Below are 19,864 nucleotides of genomic sequence, written 5' to 3'. Positions count from 1 at the left end.
ACGCTGTCCATTCCAACCAGAACAGAACTGAACTAAAAGACAAGGCGGTCCATTCCAACCAGAACAGAACTGAACTAAAAGACAAGGCGGTCCATTCCAACCAGAACAGAACTGAACTAAAAGACAACGCTGTCCATTCCAACCAGAACAGAACTGAACTAAAAGACAACACTGTCCATTCCAACCAGAACAGAACTGAACTAAAAGACAACACTGTCCATTCCAACCAGAACAGAACTGAACTAAAAGACAACACTGTCCATTCCAACCAGAACAGAACTGAACTAAAAAGACAACACTGTCCATTCCAACCAGAACAGAACTGAACTAAAAGACAACGCTGTCCATTCCAACCAGAACAGAACTAAACTAAAAGACAACGCGGTCCATTCCAACCAGAACAGAACTGAACTAAAAGACAACACTGTCCATTCCAACCAGAACAGAACTGAACTAAAAGACAACGCTGTCCATTCCAACCAGAACAGAACTGAACTAAAAAGACAACGCGGTCCATTCCAACCAGAACAGAACTGAACTAAAAGACAACACTGTCCATTCCAACCAGAACAGAACTGAACTAAAAGACAACACTGTCCATTCCAACCAGAACAGAACTGAACTAAAAGACAACACTGTCCATTCCAACCAGAACAGAACTGAACTAAAAGACAACGCTGTCCATTCCAACCAGAACAGAACTGAACTAAAAGACAACACTGTCCATTCCAACCAGAACAGAACTGAACTAAAAAGACAACGCGGTCCATTCCAACCAGAACAGAACTGAACTAAAAAGACAACGCGGTCCATTCCAACCAGAACAGAACTGAACTAAAAAGACAACGCTGTCCATTCCAACCAGAACAGAACTGAACTAAAAAGACAACGCTGTCCATTCCAACCAGAACAGAACTGAACTAAAAGACAAGGCGGTCCATTCCAACCAGAACAGAACTGAACTAAAAGACAAGGCGGTCCATTCCAACCAGAACAGAACTGAACTAAAAGACAACGCTGTCCATTCCAACCAGAACAGAACTGAACTAAAAGACAACACTGTCCATTCCAACCAGAACAGAACTGAACTAAAAGACAACACTGTCCATTCCAACCAGAACAGAACTGAACTAAAAGACAACACTGTCCATTCCAACCAGAACAGAACTGAACTAAAAAGACAACACTGTCCATTCCAACCAGAACAGAACTGAACTAAAAGACAACGCTGTCCATTCCAACCAGAACAGAACTAAACTAAAAGACAACGCGGTCCATTCCAACCAGAACAGAACTGAACTAAAAGACAACACTGTCCATTCCAACCAGAACAGAACTGAACTAAAAGACAACACTGTCCATTCCAACCAGAACAGAACTGAACTAAAAGACAACGCTGTCCATTCCAACCAGAACAGAACTGAACTAAAAGACAACGCTGTCCATTCCAACCAGAACGCTGGAATGGCATCAGAACACACAGTGATGTGTTAGGCCTAACAGCTTCTGAAGATTACATCAAGGTGTTTCAATTCATCACCTAGATCTGCAATAGACAATTCACAGACTGGCGTATTCGGAATGGCAGCGTTTCGGAATGCCGGTGTTTCGCCGGGGTTTCAGAATGGCGGTGTTTCTGGATGGCGGTGTTTCGGATTTGACCAGTGCAGTAGGCTAACAGGAGTCTTCAATGTCTGTGCGACACTCTTGTATGATCAATAAGATTCAATATTAAAGCGGGTATGACACGCCCCTCGGGAAGCTATTAAGGCTATTAAAACTAGCATCTAGATTGTGACGTAAGGTCGGGCCAGCTCAATTTGACCAATGAAATTGATCTTGTATCTGGGCTAAATGGCAGAGCGGCTCTGGGCTCTGCGAGTTAGCGTTCCTGGTGGCTATCAACTCATGCTAGTGGTTTTGAGGTCACTTTTAGCTTCATAGCTGGGTGAAAGTTTGGTGGAAAAATTATTTTTTTGCTCGAAAATCTTCGTTAGAATGATATTGAGTTGACGTGTAAGTTTTAGGGTTAACTGTTGCATAATCGCAATTTCGCGTGACGGGTTCCATCGTACCTATCTTGTCTATCTGTCTCCCCCCCGCTGACTCGCCCTCAGCCGGCTAAGTGCTGAACAGGGCTCACGGAGCCCGGAGCTTCACGTAACGTTACCACTGCCTGTGACTACTCTAGCGGCACTGCGGACTGCGCCGGCCTAACCTGAGTCCGCCCCTCTCTCTCTCTCTCTCTCTCTCTCTCTCTCTCACACACACACACACACACACACCATGTTAGACGGACTAGTCACGCGAAATTGCGATTATGTAACAGTTTACCCTAAAACGTACACGTCAACTCAATGTCATTGTAAGGAAGATTTTCGAGCAATAAAATATATTTTTTATGATACTTTCACCTAGTATGACGCAAAAAGTTACCTCAAAACTAGTAGCCTTTAGTGCGCTAGCCACTCAGCTCGGCTAGATGCTAGGTCACGTCAGAGCCTGAGATATAGTCACGTGTCGTTTGAAACTGTTTTCATTCAGACCACGTGATGTACCTTATCAGCAATGTTAATCTCGGGCCGGGACACTCCCCCTTTAAGGTTTTGATACCTTAGATACTTTTTTGTGATATGACCATTTCTTAAGGGGCACTAGTCCCTCCTATATTCAGCTATAGTGTACAATATTTTCCTAACACAGACATTAAATGCCATTGACAACGCATGGAGAATTTACGTCATGTGTCTGAGCAAATCGGCGTTTTTTGTGCTAACACAAACATTAAATGCCATGAATGGAGAATTTACGTCATAATATGTAGACGAGCAAATCGGCTATTTTTGTCCTACACGAAGATTACATTCCTATATTGACAATGAATGGATGATGTAAGATGATAAGAGCGCCCCTCACTTCACACAGGTGTGATTTATATTTTATTAAAAGCAAACAAACAAACAACCAACCCCCGGGGGGAGTATAAAGAGACTGAGACTGAATCGGCGCGATAGCCCCGCCCCTCCCGCTGTTCATGTCAGTGGAAGTTGCTCAGTGGCGTTTTGAAGCACCCGGAAGGCCAGGGTGCCAACGCGCTCAATGTTAAAGCCCAGCTGCACGGGGTTTCCTCGTCATACTTCCACGGGTCCGCCTGCAGTCCCTCCTCTTACCACTAGGGCCCAGTGCTTCAACGTTGGAGAGCCTCACTGGGGCCTTGGTTCGCACAGATATTACAAGGAAAGGAACAGAACGTGATGTACTGTATGTGTTACAATACAAGTGAGACAAACAAAACGGCGGGTGCCCATTTTTCCAACGCGTGATTCCTGATCCCTTTCACCCAAACGTTCCAGGCCGCGAGCACCCAACATTATACTTGAACCTGGGGAACCCCCAAAATACTCATATTTGAATCTGGGACACCCATCCCCCTGCCACCACACCCCCATCCGAACGCAGGCACGTGCACGTGCACACACACACACACACACACACACACACGCACACGCACACACACACATACAGTGGAGGGTAACCTCGTAGGGGCTGTATTGAGTGTTAAACTAATTAGTTTACAAAAAATAGCACCTGGTGATTAATGGGCTGTCAGCAGAAATAGGGTATTTGCGCGTGCATGTGTCTGTGCATACATGTGTGCGTGCATGCATGCATGCATGCTGTAGGCCGTGGATGAGACCTTGGGTTCCAACTAACGAATTCATTCCACGGAGTTCATTTCTTTAACATGATTACTTAATTAACTACAAGCCTGGCCAGCACTCGCACTTGTGTTGTGCGGAGTGTGCGTGCGTGCGTGCACAGTGACAGTCGACTATGTGGGGTAGGCCTACGTGTCTAACACATATCACACAAATTCAGGTTCCCGCTGAGAGTCTGTGACAGCTGCTGAAAGTTGGGGTACCATTAACAAACTACACACACTACACACACACGCATTGTTTGGCAAACCAAACAATGCAATTGCAACCACAATGTGCATTGTATAATATATATATCAGATATCAACAACTTGACACTGAGACAGCTGTACACTGAGAAGCAGTGTACATATATGGGGCTTCCACACTGATGATGTCAAAATGATGATGTCATCAATAGAATGTAATTCTTGTCTAAAATATGGAGTTCCAAATGGTTCCGGACTGACCTCTCTACCTACTCACAACGGGTACGGCACAGGTGCATGGGAGAGATAACAGGGAAAGAGAGACCGACACAGACAGACAGACAGACAGACAGGCAGGCAGACAGAGACAGACTCTCTAGACAGACAGACAGACAAGACTGTATCTTTATCGCTAATCTTAGCATTATTTGTGATCACACGTCACGACAATGGAGACGGCGGAACCCAGACTGATCCTCGTGCTCAGTGGCAAACGCAAATCCGGGAAGGACCACGTGAGCGGCTTGATCGCGGAGCGCCTCGGCGTCTCGGCGTGCCGCGTCCTGCGCCTGTCCGGCCCCCTCAAGCGGCAGTACGCCCAGGAGCACGGCGGCCTGGACCTCGCCGGGCTCCTGGGAGCCGGCGAGGACAAGGAGAGGCACCGCGCCGACATGATCCGATGGGGCGAGCGACGCAGAGAACGGGACCCGGGCGTCTTCTGCAGGGCGGCGGTGGTCACCGGCGGGGGCGCCTCCGCCGCCGCTCCCGTGTGGGTGGTAAGCGACGCCCGGCGCCCGTCGGACCTGCGGTGGTTCCGGCGGGAGTACCCGGGAGTGCCCGTCCGCTGCGTCCGAGTGCATGCCTCGCCGCGGACCAGGGCGGGCCGCGGCTGGGTCTTCGTCGCCGGCATAGACGACGCGGAGTCGGAATGCGGCCTGGACGACGATTCATTCGATTGGACGGTCAGGAACGACGAGGCGGACGCTCGGCCGACGCTGGGCGAACAGCTTCAGCCCGTTCTGTCTCTGGCCGAAGAGGTGGCAGTGGCGGGACACTGCGGTGACGGCCAACCGGTTTCTAACGTTATCAACCGATAATCTGGAGTGCGTCAAAGTCAATGGCAAATGACGTAAGTGCGTAACTTCATGATAGAAGGTACAACTCACTTCACACAAGTGTGATTTGTATATTTATGTCAACAACGAGCACAGGGACACACTCCTCCAAATGGATCGTCACAGGTCTGTAACGCAGAGAGTGTGCAAATGGACCTGTGTCCTTGAAGATAAATAAACACTAAGGTTTCTAAATTAAACAGGGTATCACATGGGGCTTTGTCTGTGGTCAAATCAAATGCATATCGATCGAACTCAGGGTCCTTGTAATTAAACAGTCTGAGATTCACCGTTGTCGTCCGATGAAACTTGAGGTCTTCTGTTTGGTTGTCCGCGCCCCAGAAATGGCCAAATAAGGAGTTCCACACAGCTCCAGACTCGCCTCCAAGTAATGACGACGACGAGACAATAATGTCAAGTAGGAAAAACGGTGCTATATATTATTGGTGCGAACCCACGAGGCCATCATTTCATCAAACACCAGATACATATACTAGGCTATTCATATTTGGGGATCAGCCCGCTAATCCAGATTTCCAAGTAGTGCGGCGTTCTGTGCAGCTGCCACCATCTGGTGCCCTTTCCTCTAGAAGGGATATGAGTTTGGTGAGTCGACATACAGACAACCCGTGGCCATCAAGTGGCGATAACGGACATCGCCAGCGGAACGTAATCTCGCACCAAATGGGTTGTGATCTTCTTTTAACAATATACATAAACAGTACGCGTCAGTTTAGCAAACGCCGCCGGGACGTCTGGGGGAAGGACTTCTTATTTCGAAAGCGATGTGGACGTTGGCCGACAACTCTCCCTCTCCCCTGCCCGAGAGGGCCGTCTACGGCTTCGTCCTCTACCTGTGCTCCCGGTCGGCCTTCCTCCTGTACTGCCTGTGGGCGTACGTTCCGGACGAGTGGCTCCACGGCGCGCCGCTGGGCCTCACCTTCCTGCCCGGGAAGTACTGGGCCCTCGCGGCGCCGCTCTGCGCTCTGGTCGCGTCGGCAGCGCTGGCGGCGCTGCTGTTTGGCCTCAACGCGTGCGGTACCGCCGCGCTCCACTCGGCGGACAACGTCACCGACGCCTACGCCGCGGCGCAGAGGAGGGACGACTGTAAGGTGGGGGGCGTGGCCAGGCTGAAGGACGTCGACGTCGGCGCCGTGAGCAAAATGCTTCACCTTTGTCTCTCAGACGAAGTCGGCCATTCACAACGGCGGGGTCCCCGAGGGGAAGGGACCCCCCCCCGGGGGGTAGAAAAGGGTTCTAGCCATAGAGTATTAAAAGGATAGACTAAACTAGCGCGAAGCTCCGCCCCCTCCGCTATTCATGTCAGTGGAAGTTGCTCAGTGGCGTTTTGAAGCACCCGGAAGGCTGCCGGAAGTACCGTCTTTTCAGCATTTCACTTCCGCATTTGGACACCAAATTTTTTGGTGTCCAAATGCGGAAGTGCACCCAGAGTGCACCTGGGCTTTACATTGGGCGCTCGGTTGCACAGGGTTTCCTCGTCAAGAATCCACGGGTCCGCCTGCAGTCCTTCCTCTTACCACTAGGGACCAGCGCTTCAACATTGGAGTGCCTAGCTGGCCCCTTGGTTCTAGCAGGGTTCCACAGCTAAATGATAAGTTAAGAGCCAATTGGACCCTTACAGGTCTGTAACTGGCTTCTGCAAAAGAGTGTGCAAACGGAACTAAACGGGTCCATTTGGTTCCATGTGTATACACTCTTGGAGGTATGTTGGGGGAGGGGGGGTCCGTGGCCTAACGCTGCGGGTCCAACCACCGTCCAAAAATATAACCAATAAGGCAATAATAATAATAATACATGTCTGTGCAGAATTCTCATATGAGATGTGATTTAATAATTAATCAATCACATCTCAGTGAGTCATTATTTTTGTGTGAGATGTGTTAGAATCTAGAATTCTAGACCCTAGAATCACCCTCAGTGGTTATGAGTCTACAAATAGAACCAAATGGACCTATAATGGGCTACCCGCTTTGGGTAGCCCCTGGAGGTCAACGCTGGGTGATGTAAGAGTTACCCGTTGTCACAGCAACGGACATGTAAGACGCTATATATAATGCGGTGCAGGCCAGCCTCGACGCGGTCTCTTCATCTGCCGACTTGGAAGGGGGTGGAGATTAAAGTCACCTGGTCCTTTTATCAGAAAGAGACCCTTACCCATTAACCATGTCCACCGCTATGAACTTCGGAACAAAGTCCTTTAAGCCTCGGCCACCCGACAAGGGCTCTTTCCCCCTGGACCATTTCGGGGAGTGCACGGCCTTCAAGGAGACGTTCATGAGGTGCCTGCGAGACAACAGCTTCTGCAACGCCAGGTGCCGACTGCAGTCCAAAGAGTACCTGGAGTGCAGGATGGAGAAGCAGCTGATGGCCAGGGAGCCCCTGGAGAGACTGGGCTTCAAGGACCTCATTGAGGACCACAGCTGATATGGCCAGGGGAGCCCCTGGAGAGACTAGCACTCCACCTCCCTGAGCGTAGAGAGAGAGGTGTGAAGTAAAACCATGTTCTGGTGCTCTTCATGGTTCCCAAACCTTTTCATGCCAAGGACCCCCCCAATCGAGAACATACACCAGGGACCCCCCCCATAAGAGAAGATGTTTACGGCTCTAGCAGTGATTCTCAACACGTTCAATTTCAAGGACCCCCCAGTTTGACATGCATTAGTCTACGGACCCCCATTTAATGGCATTTATATCTCTGGTACCTCCAAATTATATTGTAAAATCAATGTTAATTTAACTGATGGATCCATTAACGGGTGCATTTGGTTCCATTTGTGCACTCTCAAGAGTTACAGGCCCATAAGGGTCCATTTGACTGACTGCTCTGAAGGATGAACGTAGAGAGAAACAAAATGGTGTCACTGTGTGGCGGTGAAGAGTAGCTACCGAGCTAAAATAACATTGCGCGGTGTGAGTAAAAACAGAGAGAAGGGCTGGGGCGGGCGGTGGTTTGCTCGAGACATCATGTTGTAGTTCGGTGGTCACCTCACCACCGAAAGTCCAGACTATGAATAACGCTTGAGGGAGACAGCTGTAAGAAAGAACGTGTTTTCGGTATAGAGGCGAGACGGCTGGAACTAGGGAGAGCAGGAAGGCAGACAGGGGAGACGCAGGCGAAGAGAGAGGTGGCGAAGGCTAAGGACTTTGTCAACCTCTTCGGTTGACAAAGGATACAGATGGAAATGTTCAAAGGAAGAGAATGTGGGGGATATTTAATAGTGAACAAAGAAAACTTATCCAGAGGTATGGTTCCTCACTGATGGCCCAACACACATGTTGGAACGTAAGAGGATGCCTGAGTGGTGGAGAAGTGGTGTCATTGATGATGGCCTTGTGGAAAAGGAGAACCCATTGTGAGTGAATGGGATGGGATGAGTCAGCTGTCACCACGCTGTGGCTTTCATCTGGACCAACATTGGCTGTGATAACAAAATAAATGCCCTGTTCTATACCATTTCATGGACGTCCAACGTAGATGAAATGAGTCACAATAGAAAAACTAATACTCCACAAAAAAATTATCCACAAATAAAACATAAAAAAACTCATACAATACATAATAAAACAAAACCCAATAGGGGAACACTAAGTTAGAATGCAATACAACTTCAACCCAGGATGTACACATTATTAAGTGTAATACAATTTGTAGATGGCCTGCCTCATAAATAAAAACAGGATGCTTATAATAAATCCCTCTTCTTTCTTTCTATATGAATTCCAAGACTCCTGTCTCGAACACCATTACTGCATTTGTGACCGTTTCTGCCGCTGTGCTCACATTTCAACGACCTCAGGCTCCGAGTACTCTTCAATCTTGACATGGACGAACAGCAAGGCTTGAGGGACGTCCGTTCCATCTTCGGACAGTAGATTTATGTGACGATATCCCTCTCGAATGCATTTGAACGGAAGGGTGAATTGTCCAATGAAGCCGTTGGTCAAGCCCGCCATCTCATTGTCCTCCACTACGAAGCGAACCAGGGCCAGCTCGGGGATGCGGACGACAAAGTCCAGAGTCTCGTTCCACACCGGGTTGAAACCATTGTTCATAACGGCGGTGGTCTGCTGCTGCTCCTCGTCCTTCGGCACTCCGTATAACTCCACTCGGACCAGCGGGTCGACGATGGAGCGCGATTTCACCTTGGGAAGCTGCTGTCCGCTGATCACGCGGATGGACAGGCTGAGCGGATGGTAACTCTTGAAATCCTCCGGTCTTTCCGGATCGAAGTCAGTGCTCGCGTCTCTCATGAAGTCGGGCTTGAGGACGTAGCCGGAGCCGCCGTTCTGACCGAAGAGCCCGTCGTTCAGGTCCATCGAGACCCCGGCGGTCTGGAAGTTTAGCGCCACGAGCTGGCATCCCCCGTTCCACATTTCGTGCGGCATGAAGTTCGAGGAGTCCGTCCTAATGCCCTTGGGGTAGATCCTACTGAGGTGCCTTGTGTTGTGTCGCACGTAATCTGCTCCCTCGTCCTTAGCGAGCTTCTTGGCCTTGTTCTCGGAGAAAGAGGACATCTCGTAGCATTCGTAGTTCTGGAGAGCGTCCTGGAAACCGCGGAAGGGGACGCTCCTGCAGTACACCACCAGGTCCGACAGCTCGCTGGACAGCGTGGCCGTGGACCTACTGTCACTTTGCTTCCTCGCTTCGCTCTCGCTGTCCCCGTCCTCGGAGGTGTCGTCGTCCTCCCCGTCACTGCCTTCGGACTCCAGGCGACCGATCTTCTTGGCTTTCACCAGGATCATGCCCTTGAGCTCCTCAGGTGAGGGTAGCTTCTCCGGGACCCCATCCAGTGGGCTATTCAGAAGCTTGTCGCCCAGGATTTCGACCAGATACTGAGCCATGATGGTCTGTTGCTCCACGCTGCAGTGGTTCTCTATCGATATGATGACGGGGAAGTCCGACGCCGTGAAGGCATACTCCGCGATCGTGTCGATGACGTCTTTGTAGAGGATCCTGGAGGTGAGGGTGTGACCGTGATAGACCACCGGCTGCCCGTCGCTGCCGTCCCAGCAGTCAACTTCTATGCAGCGGCAGCCACGTTTGAAGGCCTGGATGTAGGCCTCGGTGCTGCTCGGTCCCACGAGTTGGTCCGCCATGAGGTAGGTGTTATGGGAGGTGGAGATGAAGTAGTGGCTCAGCGGCGCGGTCATGTCCTGGTAGGGCTCCCGGTGTAAAGGCGTGAAGATGGAGCCGTCGTCCTGGGAGAACAGGTACGTCTTGAAGCCGTCCACGGACATGACTTCCTGGTTGTTGTTGTTCTCGTCGGGTGGCTCATAACGCTTGATCAGGTCCTTGGCATACTTTGCACTGCGTTTCTCTTTCTGCTCCTGGGCGAGGAAGCTCTCCAGCTCCTTGAAGGTTAAATTGTCCCCGTCTTCGGAGTAGTCCTGGAACACGCTCCACACCTCGTCCCGCTGGGTGAGCATCTTGTAGAACTGGACGAACTCTTCGATCTCCAGGCCCGTGCTCGCCGTTTTGTCCGCCATGGTGAAGAGGCGGAAGGCGTGGTCCTCTACCATGTCGATGTTCATCATCTTGAGCAGCTTGCAGGTCTCCTTGAACTCCAGCCGCCCGTCGTCGTTCTTGTCGGCCTTCTGGAACCAGTCCCACACCCACTGTTCGCGGCTCTCGCTCTCGCCCATGTCCTCTGCCTGTTTGATCAGCGTGCGCACGCCCTGGATCCAGGCCTGGGCCTCCTCCGGCGTCTCGGCCACCAGGTCCATGAGCTGTTGGCGACCTCGGAACACCAAGGTGAAGCAGAGGTCCTCGGGGAACTCTGCCGCGATCTCCGGCAACGCAAACTGTTCGGACTGGTGGCCCTCCCGCACCGACTCCAGCTCGGCCGCGGAGATGGTAGAATGGCCTCCTTTTCCAAAGAAGCCCTTGTTGGAGCGGTACATGATGGTCATGCTGTCTGCGAAGAGACGGAAATGCCTCTTCTTCTTCCAGAAAGACCTCATTTTGATCAGATTGGACCCCGCCATCATCACATTGAGGTTGTCATCGTCTTGGCGATCTGAGACCGTCGGTAGATCCATCGCTGTCCTTCACTTGTGCCGATAGGAACTCCCTACGAGACTGCCGTCGGCCACGTATACTGTCCGTAGCTTTACACTGCCAGTCAATGATGCCCATGAGCCTTATGTAGTCTGACAACGGATTCTTACGTCATATTTACATTTAGAATAGTGTACATGTCAGGGTTTGTTTTACTAGTAGGGCTGTCAATCGATTAAAATATTTAATCGTGATTAATCACAAGATTGTCCATAGTTAATCGTGATTAATCGCATATTTCTTTATCCATTCTGAATCTACTTTAATAGTCCATGGGCCATATGAGATGTGACAATACCGAAAGGTGGCAAAGGCTACTAATATTTTGGTATGATAACCCTTCCTAAGTGGTAGCTAAATTGGTGTTATCAGCTGATAAAGGTACCCTCCCCATAAAAAAAATGCCGTTTTAGATACAGGTGCATATTGTGATATTGGATCATTTTCAGAACATAATGTCAATATGGTTTGGTTTTGTTTGGAATCATTTTGAAGAGGACACTTAAAGCCCTCAGAGGAGGGAGTTATGGACAAATATCACAATGTGACAATATCATTATGCTTACAATATTAAGAATTCTGTTTTAAGTTAATAGTAGTGGTAAAATGTAAACTATATATTTGGGGTAGTTAATCATTCAGGCTATCCACTATTGAGAGTATTTTCTCTCTTTAATTACAGCAGCAGTATTTATTTTAGAAGCTTAAGTCCTTGTATCAGTAAGTCTTGAATAGATTAGTAAATATACTGAGAGATACAGAAGGGGGAAGTAATGCAACTATTAAGGATTAAGGAACTGCCATAATACCCCATGAAGAAGAAGGATCAGTAAATCTGTGTTCCACCGAATGGGTCTAGAGACAAAAAGCCAGGCTGTCTATTCAGCCAGGCTTTATGATCCTGGCTCTCTAAATCGTCCCATTCTAAGCCTCGCTTGGCTTCAGTGGAACGGAATAAACCAGGCTGTACAGAACAGGATTTAACTAATCTGGTTTTGGTTTAAATCCTGGATTAGTTAATCCAAGTTTCGTGAAATAGGCCCCGGGACACACTGGTGACATCACTGCTGTGAGACTCAGCATGGGGTTCAGTGTCTGCTTGTAGCGTACTAGCTGTAGTTGTGGTTTACTAACTGTTGTAGTGGTGTACTCACTGGAGTTTGTAGTATACTTTTAGTGTCCTAAATCTAATAAGCCCCATAATGTAAACTAGAAGTTTAGTTAGTTGTTAGCATTGTAGTTGATAGCCGCACCTGAATTGACAGGATGTGTCAGCGTGGGAGAGCTGAGACAAGGGTAACAGGGATTCAGTTACCTGGATGGCGTACATATCGCACAGGACTTGCACTGGATGAATGGTCGGGCTAGGTGTAGGGCACCAGATGCTTGAACCTAGAAACATCCCATATGCCAATATGTCAATGTGCTTTGATGTTTTGTACTGTTGGGTGGTAAAAGGATATAGCCCTCGGCCTTTAACCGTATAACACAAGATGTTCCGCTACTAAAACTGATTGGAGGAAGTGTTTCTTCTGTCAAACAGATACGAAAGAGGAGTTGAAGTATCCCCGTATTGCAGGCAATACACCTGTGTTGCCCATCTTGTTAGACTCATTCAGATTGGATGATGGAGGTGGCAGTGAGGATACATTGAGGCAAAACAGTACAAAGTATCACCAAAGATTTCGGGCAAATGTTTAGCAACTGAAACTCCAGCGTTCCACTAAGAGAGCAGCTGAAATTCAGAATCATCCTGGTGAACGACACGCAAAAATGTAAAGAGTGCACTGCAGTGGATGTGATCTCCCCCCCATCGAAACCCTGTATGACGATCGTTGTGTCAGTAAAGCTCGTGGAATTATGAGGGAGCCAAGCCATCCCAACCTCAGACTGTTTGAGATGCTGCCGCGTGGGAAACGTTTTCGCAGTCTCGACGCCACTGGAAATAGACTGCAAATAAGCTTCTTTCCCCAAACAATCAGATACATGAACGGACTGATAAGAACCAGGGAGAACGTTTACATTATGTAGATGTGCATGTTTCCCTGTAGTAGCAAAGTTAGGTAATGTCACTATTTTTCTAGCACTCTTTATTCTATCCCTTTGTTCGCTGTGCTTGCTGTGTTTTTTTGTTGCTTGAATATTATGCTATCTATGCCGCTGCATTGTCTGTAAGGAAGCCAAACTAAAATAAGTTTTACTCTTATGTACCTGTACACAAGATGTAACAAAGTCCAACCTTGAACCATGATCTAGGTTACTACTCTACTACTAACTGCGACTTTTGCCAATTTCAAAGAGCTTACATTGTGGAGCAACTACACTAGCTACACTCCGCACAGTGTTTGTGTGTGTGTGTGTGTGTGTGTGTGTGTGTGTGTGTGTGTTCGTTCGTTGGTTCGATCGCTGGAAATGGGAATGAGTTCATGTCGTCTGCACTGACCGAAACTGAATGAAGATGAAGCTATGATGACCAAAACTATGACTAAATATATTGACAATTTAGTTAACAAATAAAAACTATGCTGAAACGTTAGGGAGGGACCAGTGGAGAAGAGATCCAGTAGAACTAAGACATCTTGCTTGGTTGTGTGGGGGTGTCGCCCCCCTCTCAACATAGGCGAGCTTCTAGATGATGCAGATATAAACCAGGCTTTATACGACCAATGCCTGACAAAATACATTTTAGTCGACAAAAACTTAACTAAAACAAACTTGACATTTGCAGTCAAAATGAAAACACTGCGCGGCTCTGCCTGGATTACACTCTCTTCCAAACACGAGACGTCATACATTCATTGCACAGACAGAATATCCATTATTGATCCTGATCGATGCAGGTGTCGTCGCCTTTGTTGATACGGCGAGGAACTTTGGAAATCACTGCCACCGTCAACGTTTTCTTCTCGGCCTGCCGTCAGATCTTGGGTCGTATACGTATGACGCAGGTGTAACCGACCGCGGCTTGGCACTGTTTGCAGCGGCATCGTTCCTCCCCGGCGTGGACCCGCTGCTGGTGCGTCGTCAGGTTATCTATCGTGTTGAAGCTCTTGCCGCAGCGCGTACAGCGGAAAGGTTTCTCCCCGGCGTGCGTGCGCTGGTGCCTCTTCAGAGAGCCCAGCTGACGGAAGGTCTTCCCGCACCGTGTGCAGTAGAAGGGTTTCTCCCCCGTGTGGATGCGCTCGTGCGCCCTCAGAGTGCCCGACTCGTTGAAGCTCTTTCCGCAGTGGCCGCAACGGAAGGGTTTCTCTCCCGTGTGGACGCGAAGGTGGGCCCTCAGGTTTCCCGACTCGACGAAACTCTTGTCGCATGTCGCACAGTAAAAGGGCTTCTCCCCCGTGTGAATGCGCTCGTGTGCCGCCAGGTTGCGCGACTCGTTGAAGCCCTTTCCGCAGTGCCTACACTGGAATGGTTTCTCTCCTGTGTGGATGCGCAGGTGCGCCTTCAGGTTGCTCAGCTTGCTGAAGCTCTTCCCACACCGCTTGCAGTGGAAGGGCCTTTCTTTGGTGTGACTGCGCTGGTGTATGTTCAGAGTGCCCGACTGGTTGAAAGTCCTGTCGCACCGTCTGCATTGGAACGGTTTCTCTCCCGTGTGGACGCGCACGTGCACCTTCAGGTCGACCGACTTGCTGAAACGCCTGCCGCACTGTTCACAGGGGAAGGACTTGTTCGCGCCGGCTTGAGCGCGCTCGGGTCGCTCGCGGACGCAGCTGGGCTCCTCTCCCGCGCGAGTGCGCCGACGTGTCTTCACGTCTCCCGGGTGAGACGCGGAGGTCCCCGTCGACCGCCGACCACCGCGAGATCTCGGTTGGTCGGTGGCGGCGTCGACTTGTGTCTGGCTGGTCACGGCTTTGAGGCCGGCTTCCGAGGGGTTTTGTCCACGCCTCACCTCCTGGTGGTGGACATCAACGTGGCTGCTTTTCATGTGTTCCTGGAGGGCGATCTGAGACATGGCGGACACAATGGGATGGATCCCTGAAGTCGGGGAGGAATCGGTGCTTTGTTTCCGCGTCAAAGCTGCTTCTATACGCCGAAGGGGCAAACCCTGAAGGATCCAGGCAGGCCTTTGATTAACGGTGTTCGAATGGTTATATTATTGTTATAGTGTGATTACGGGTGGACTGACATTATGTCAATCCCTCCTTGAAAGGAAGCACTGTAGGATAATGGTGGTCTCCCTCGATACTTTCAATTTGCACTCTGTGGCATCCGGTTATAAGCCAGGCTCACCTATAGGCACTCACGTCATCTTAATGATGTCACTATGCCCATCTCTCTCTCTCTCTCTCTCTCTCTCTCTCTCTCTCTCTCTCTCTCTGGCATTTTCTGTTTTTATAAAATGCTGTAGAGACATGGAGGCTCCTGTTACTGAACAAACAGTCGATAGCAATGAGTACTATCACAATATATAGCTTTTTAACACTTATTTTAGAAAGAAGAAAACCCCTTACCCTACCTTTAAAGGGTTGTATGGTGGTTGGCTTCCTTATTTGTTTCAGTACCCCGCCTCCTATGTTTATCTGAGTGAGTCTACTCAGAGCATATAATTAGTCTGGTTGTGTTATTGTCACACTTTATTATTCTTCCGGACGTAACCTACCTAACTTCCGCTGTGATTGCATAAGGTTTGTAGTAGCTAATTGGCTGTTGTTGGTTACGTGACCAATCTATGTTTTACAATCATAATACACTCTTTAACTTCTATACTGCTATAGACTACAGTACGTCTCCCTATGAGACACCATCAGAGAGACGGCGAGATCAATTCGTGGCGGCGACGAATCGCCACGACATATTGTTTTACGCCATGGCATATTCTTCATTACGCCATGGCTTATTCTTCAATATGTCGCAGCGTAAACAATTAGCCGCGGCGAGAGGGATATGCCAGACGTAATATGGACTTGCCGTGGCAAGAACGGAATACGCCATGGCGAGAACGGAATACGCCATGGCTTATTCTTCATACGTCGCAGCGTAATAGGAGTTATAAGCGTAATAGTTTAACTTTGTTTATTTATTTTTTGCCTGCCGTGGTGCAGGTTATTTATCCTAGTAGTACAATTCTGTACCGGTATGTATACAGTGTGTGTGCGTGCGTGCGTATACAGTGTGCGTGTGTGCGTGTATGCGTGCGTGCGTATACAGTGTGTGTGTGTGTGTGCGTGCGTGCGTGCTTCATCGTATTTATTATTATTACCTGCATATTAATAATAATAAATACGATGAAGCACGCACGCACGCACACACACACACACACTGTATACGCACGCACGCATACACGCACTCACGCACACTGTATACGCACGCACGCACACACACTGTATACATACCGGTACACAATATAGGCTAAAAAAAGAACTTTAAAAAAAATAAGTTTGGCATTTGCAAGGTTCGAACCGGGTCCTACACACGGGGCCTTGACTATAGGGGCGAGAGCGCTGACCGTTACACTAGCAGAGGATGGAATAATTTCGAGAATTGTACTACTAGGATAAATAACCTGCACCACGGCAGGCAAAAAATAAATAAACAACTCCTATTACGCTGCGACGTATGAAGAATAAGCCATGGCGTATTCCGTTCTCGCCATGGCGTATTCCGTTCTTGCCACGGCAAGTCCATATTACGTCTGGCGTATCCCTCTCGCCGCGGCTAATTGTTTACGCTGCGACATATTGAAGAATAAGCCATGGCGTAATGAAGAATATGCCATGGCGTAAAACAATAGGTCGTGGCGATTCGTCGCCGCCACGAATTGATCTCGCTCCACCTGCACCATTTTTTATGTTCCACGTTATGTGTAAACAGTGTAAATTCAGTGGCTGTATATGATCGACATACCTTGCTGAACATCCGACACACAGTGACATGCTGTCTGTCCCGTCGACCTGAGCAATGGAGCTCTCACCGGGCCCTACGTCTCGAAATCCCCGGTAACATCTGGGCGTCCTCCTGCTGCTGTCCTAGGACTAGGCGGGCCAAAAGACGCGGAAATCGAGCTGGAGTCGCGGTGAAGCGTCGGAAACAAATCCGAGAGCAGACCCATGCTCCCTCCATGGCCTGGTCCACGGAACTGCCTCGCCCCCGGCCCATCCTCCTGGTGTATCCATCGCGACGATCGGCCCCCGCTCCTGAGATCCCCCGGCGGCGTCCTGGTTCCCGAGCCGTGTGCCTGCGGCCTCTACCCCGGGCCTCCTCGTTCGGTAGAACTGGATCCGACTCCATCAGCTTTGGTTTAGTCAACGCTAGATCCATAGCCAACAAATCGTTCTTTTTGAATGATTTCTTCGTTTCCAGGGACCTGGATTACATGCTGATCTCCGAGACGTGGCAAAAAGCAGACGACTGTGCCTCTCTCAACGAGCTCTGCCCAGGAAACTGTTCCTATTCCTGCGCCCCGAGGTCCTCGGGTCGTGGGGGTGGGCTGGCTGTAGTCCAACGGGATTGTTTCTACTCGCGGATGGTGAATTTCGGAACATACTCATCCTTCGAGGTACTCGTAAACAAAATCGGTCGCACTAACCCCTTCCACTGTGTGCTAGTTTATCGTCCGCCGGGGAAAAACAGCTCGTTCCTCGCTGAATTTGGTGACTTTCTAGCATCCATTATTCGCCTGGAGAGAGTCCTCTTGGTCGCGGATTTTAACGCCCACGTTAACAAAAGCACGGACACGTTTGCTACTGACTTTTTAAATGTAACGGAGTCGTTTCATTTTACCCAACACGTTTCTGGTCCGACCCACAACAAGGGTAACACGCTGGACCTTGTGTTCACGATCGGGTTAAAAGTTACTAACGTGTGCCTAGAAGAGCTCTTAGTGTCCGACCATAAATGTGTTCTGTTTGGCGTGTCCTCTGATGATGACTTTGTCCCGGAAAGGCGTGTTAAACAATCGCGTATTGTGAACAGCACATCTGTGAATAGTTTCATTACTAGGTTTGATAGCGACAATGTTTTGGTGTCCCCCGATGATGACGTCAACTTTTTGGTAAACAGTTTCAACGTGCGCTGTGCGTCCATTCTGGATGACGTAGCCCCCTTAGCAACACGCAGCGTCCGCCCAGTGAATCCCTGCCCTTGGCTTGACAATAACATCAGTGAAATGAGACGAAAATGCCGCAGGACTGAGAGGAAATGGAAGTCCTCTCAGTTAGAGGTCCATCGTCTCTACCTCAAAGACCTAAGGGCGGAATATAATGATTCAGTAGGGCGTGCCAGGGCTGCATATTTTAGCAACATCATTTCATCCAGCAAACACAACCCCAGAATATTATTCCAAACCATCAACACACTTGTCAGCCCCCCTCCCCCTGCTACACCTGTGTTGTCAAACGAGGACTGTAACAGCTTCCTTCAGTTTTTTATTTCCAAGGTTGCTAACATCCTGTCAAACATCACTCCCTCCCCTTCCCCCCCTCCCCCTCTCCAGCACACCACCCAAGCTTCTCTGAGCAGTTTCTCACCGGTCTCTCTGGAAGATCTCACTACTTTAGTGAGCTCCATGAAGTCCTCCTCAAGCCCACTAGACATCCTGCCCACTTCCATGCTAAAAGAAGTTTTTAGCTCTGTTGGCCCCAGCTTAGTGTCCATCATTAATACCTCATTGGCCTCTGGCTCTGTCCCAGCCTATTTTAAGGAGGCGGTCGTACAGCCCCTCCTCAAAAAACCAAACCTGGACCCCACCATCCACAACAACTATAGGCCCATCTCTAAGCTGCCGTTCACCTCTAAACTACTGGAGAAGGTTGTTGCCGAACAGCTTACCTCCCACATGACACAACATTTCTGACAAATATCAATCTGGTTTCCGTAAACACCATTCCACGGAATCCGCACTGCTCAGAGTGTCTAATGACATTATGATGTCCAGCGACTCTGGTGAGTGCTCGGTGCTGGTCCTACTGGACCTGAGTGCGGCATTCGACACGGTCTGCCACAGCATTCTGTTGGAGAGGCTCAGCGAGTGGGTGGGCATCTCCGGGAGCGCCCTTGATTGGTTCGCCTCGTATCTAAGAGATAGATGTTTCTCAGTTGCCGTGGGCCCTTTTAGATCGGACCCTGCACCCCTCTCGTGTGGCGTTCCACAGGGGTCTGTATTAGGGACACTTCTCTTTGCCATTTACATGCTACCTCTAGGCCCCCTCATAAATAAATTCTCTGGCATTAAATATCACTGTTTTGCGGACGATATTCAGCTCCACTGCTCGTTCAAACCGGACAAACTGGACATTCTAACCACCCTCCAGGAGTGTCTGCTCGCCATTGACAACTGGCTGGGGAGCAGCCTCCTGCAGCTGAATGCAACAAAAACGGAGGTGCTGATTGTTGCTTCGGACAAGACTGTCACTAAAGTGGCTTCCTTTATGGGGTCACTCAAGGGAAACATCCGCCCACACCTAAGGAACTTGGGTGTGGTATTTGACCAGTCCATGCACCTAGAAAACCACGTCAAATCACTCACTCGCACCTGTTTCTTTCACCTCAGAAATATTGCAAAACTCCGGTCCATCATCTCCCACTCTGAGCTAGAACTGTCCGTACATGCATTTATATCTTCCAGGTTAGACTACTGCAATTCACTTTTCACCTGTCTCAACAAAACATCCATTGACAAACTGCAACTGGTTCACAATGCAGCCGCCAGATTACTCACCAGGTCAAAAAAGTCATGTCACATTACACCCATTCTAGCCTCACTGCATTGGCTCCCGGTACAATACAGAATACATTTCAAAATCCTCACTTTCACCCACAAAGCAC

General features: G+C 49.3%; 5 protein-coding genes across 6 annotated transcripts in view; 3 read left to right on the top strand and 2 right to left on the bottom strand.

Moving 5' to 3' along the window:
- LOC308319383 (desmocollin 2-like protein) overlaps positions 1–19,864 on the bottom strand; it is a 279,749-nt gene that overhangs the window by 26,701 nt on the left and 233,184 nt on the right. The window lies entirely within an intron of this gene.
- On the top strand, positions 4,357–5,004 carry LOC308320285 (phosphomevalonate kinase-like; the record flags this gene model as incomplete). Its single annotated transcript, XM_080770600.1, has 1 exon — positions 4,357–5,004. One exon carries the CDS (start codon positions 4,357–4,359, stop codon positions 5,002–5,004), a length of 648 nt encoding a protein of 215 aa, XP_080626726.1.
- On the top strand, positions 5,808–7,161 carry LOC308320284 (phosphatidylinositol N-acetylglucosaminyltransferase subunit P-like; the record flags this gene model as incomplete). Its single annotated transcript, XM_080770599.1, has 2 exons — positions 5,808–6,176; positions 7,108–7,161. 2 exons carry the CDS (start codon positions 5,808–5,810, stop codon positions 7,159–7,161), a joined length of 423 nt encoding a protein of 140 aa, XP_080626725.1.
- Positions 7,207–7,467, top strand: LOC308320283 (cytochrome c oxidase assembly protein COX19-like; the record flags this gene model as incomplete). Its single annotated transcript, XM_080770598.1, has 1 exon — positions 7,207–7,467. The coding sequence occupies one exon, from the start codon at positions 7,207–7,209 to the stop codon at positions 7,465–7,467; it is 261 nt and encodes an 86-aa protein (XP_080626724.1).
- On the bottom strand, positions 8,821–11,082 carry LOC308320282 (1-phosphatidylinositol 4,5-bisphosphate phosphodiesterase delta-4-like; the record flags this gene model as incomplete). Its single annotated transcript, XM_080770597.1, has 1 exon — positions 8,821–11,082. The coding sequence occupies one exon, from the start codon at positions 11,080–11,082 to the stop codon at positions 8,821–8,823; it is 2,262 nt and encodes a 753-aa protein (XP_080626723.1).

Source organism: Protomyctophum bolini, assembly GCF_963924005.1.
Source record: "Protomyctophum bolini genome assembly, chromosome: 8".
NCBI classification, from domain to species: Eukaryota; Metazoa; Chordata; class Actinopteri; order Myctophiformes; family Myctophidae; genus Protomyctophum; species Protomyctophum bolini.
This window is presented reverse-complemented; position numbering and strand designations above follow the sequence as displayed.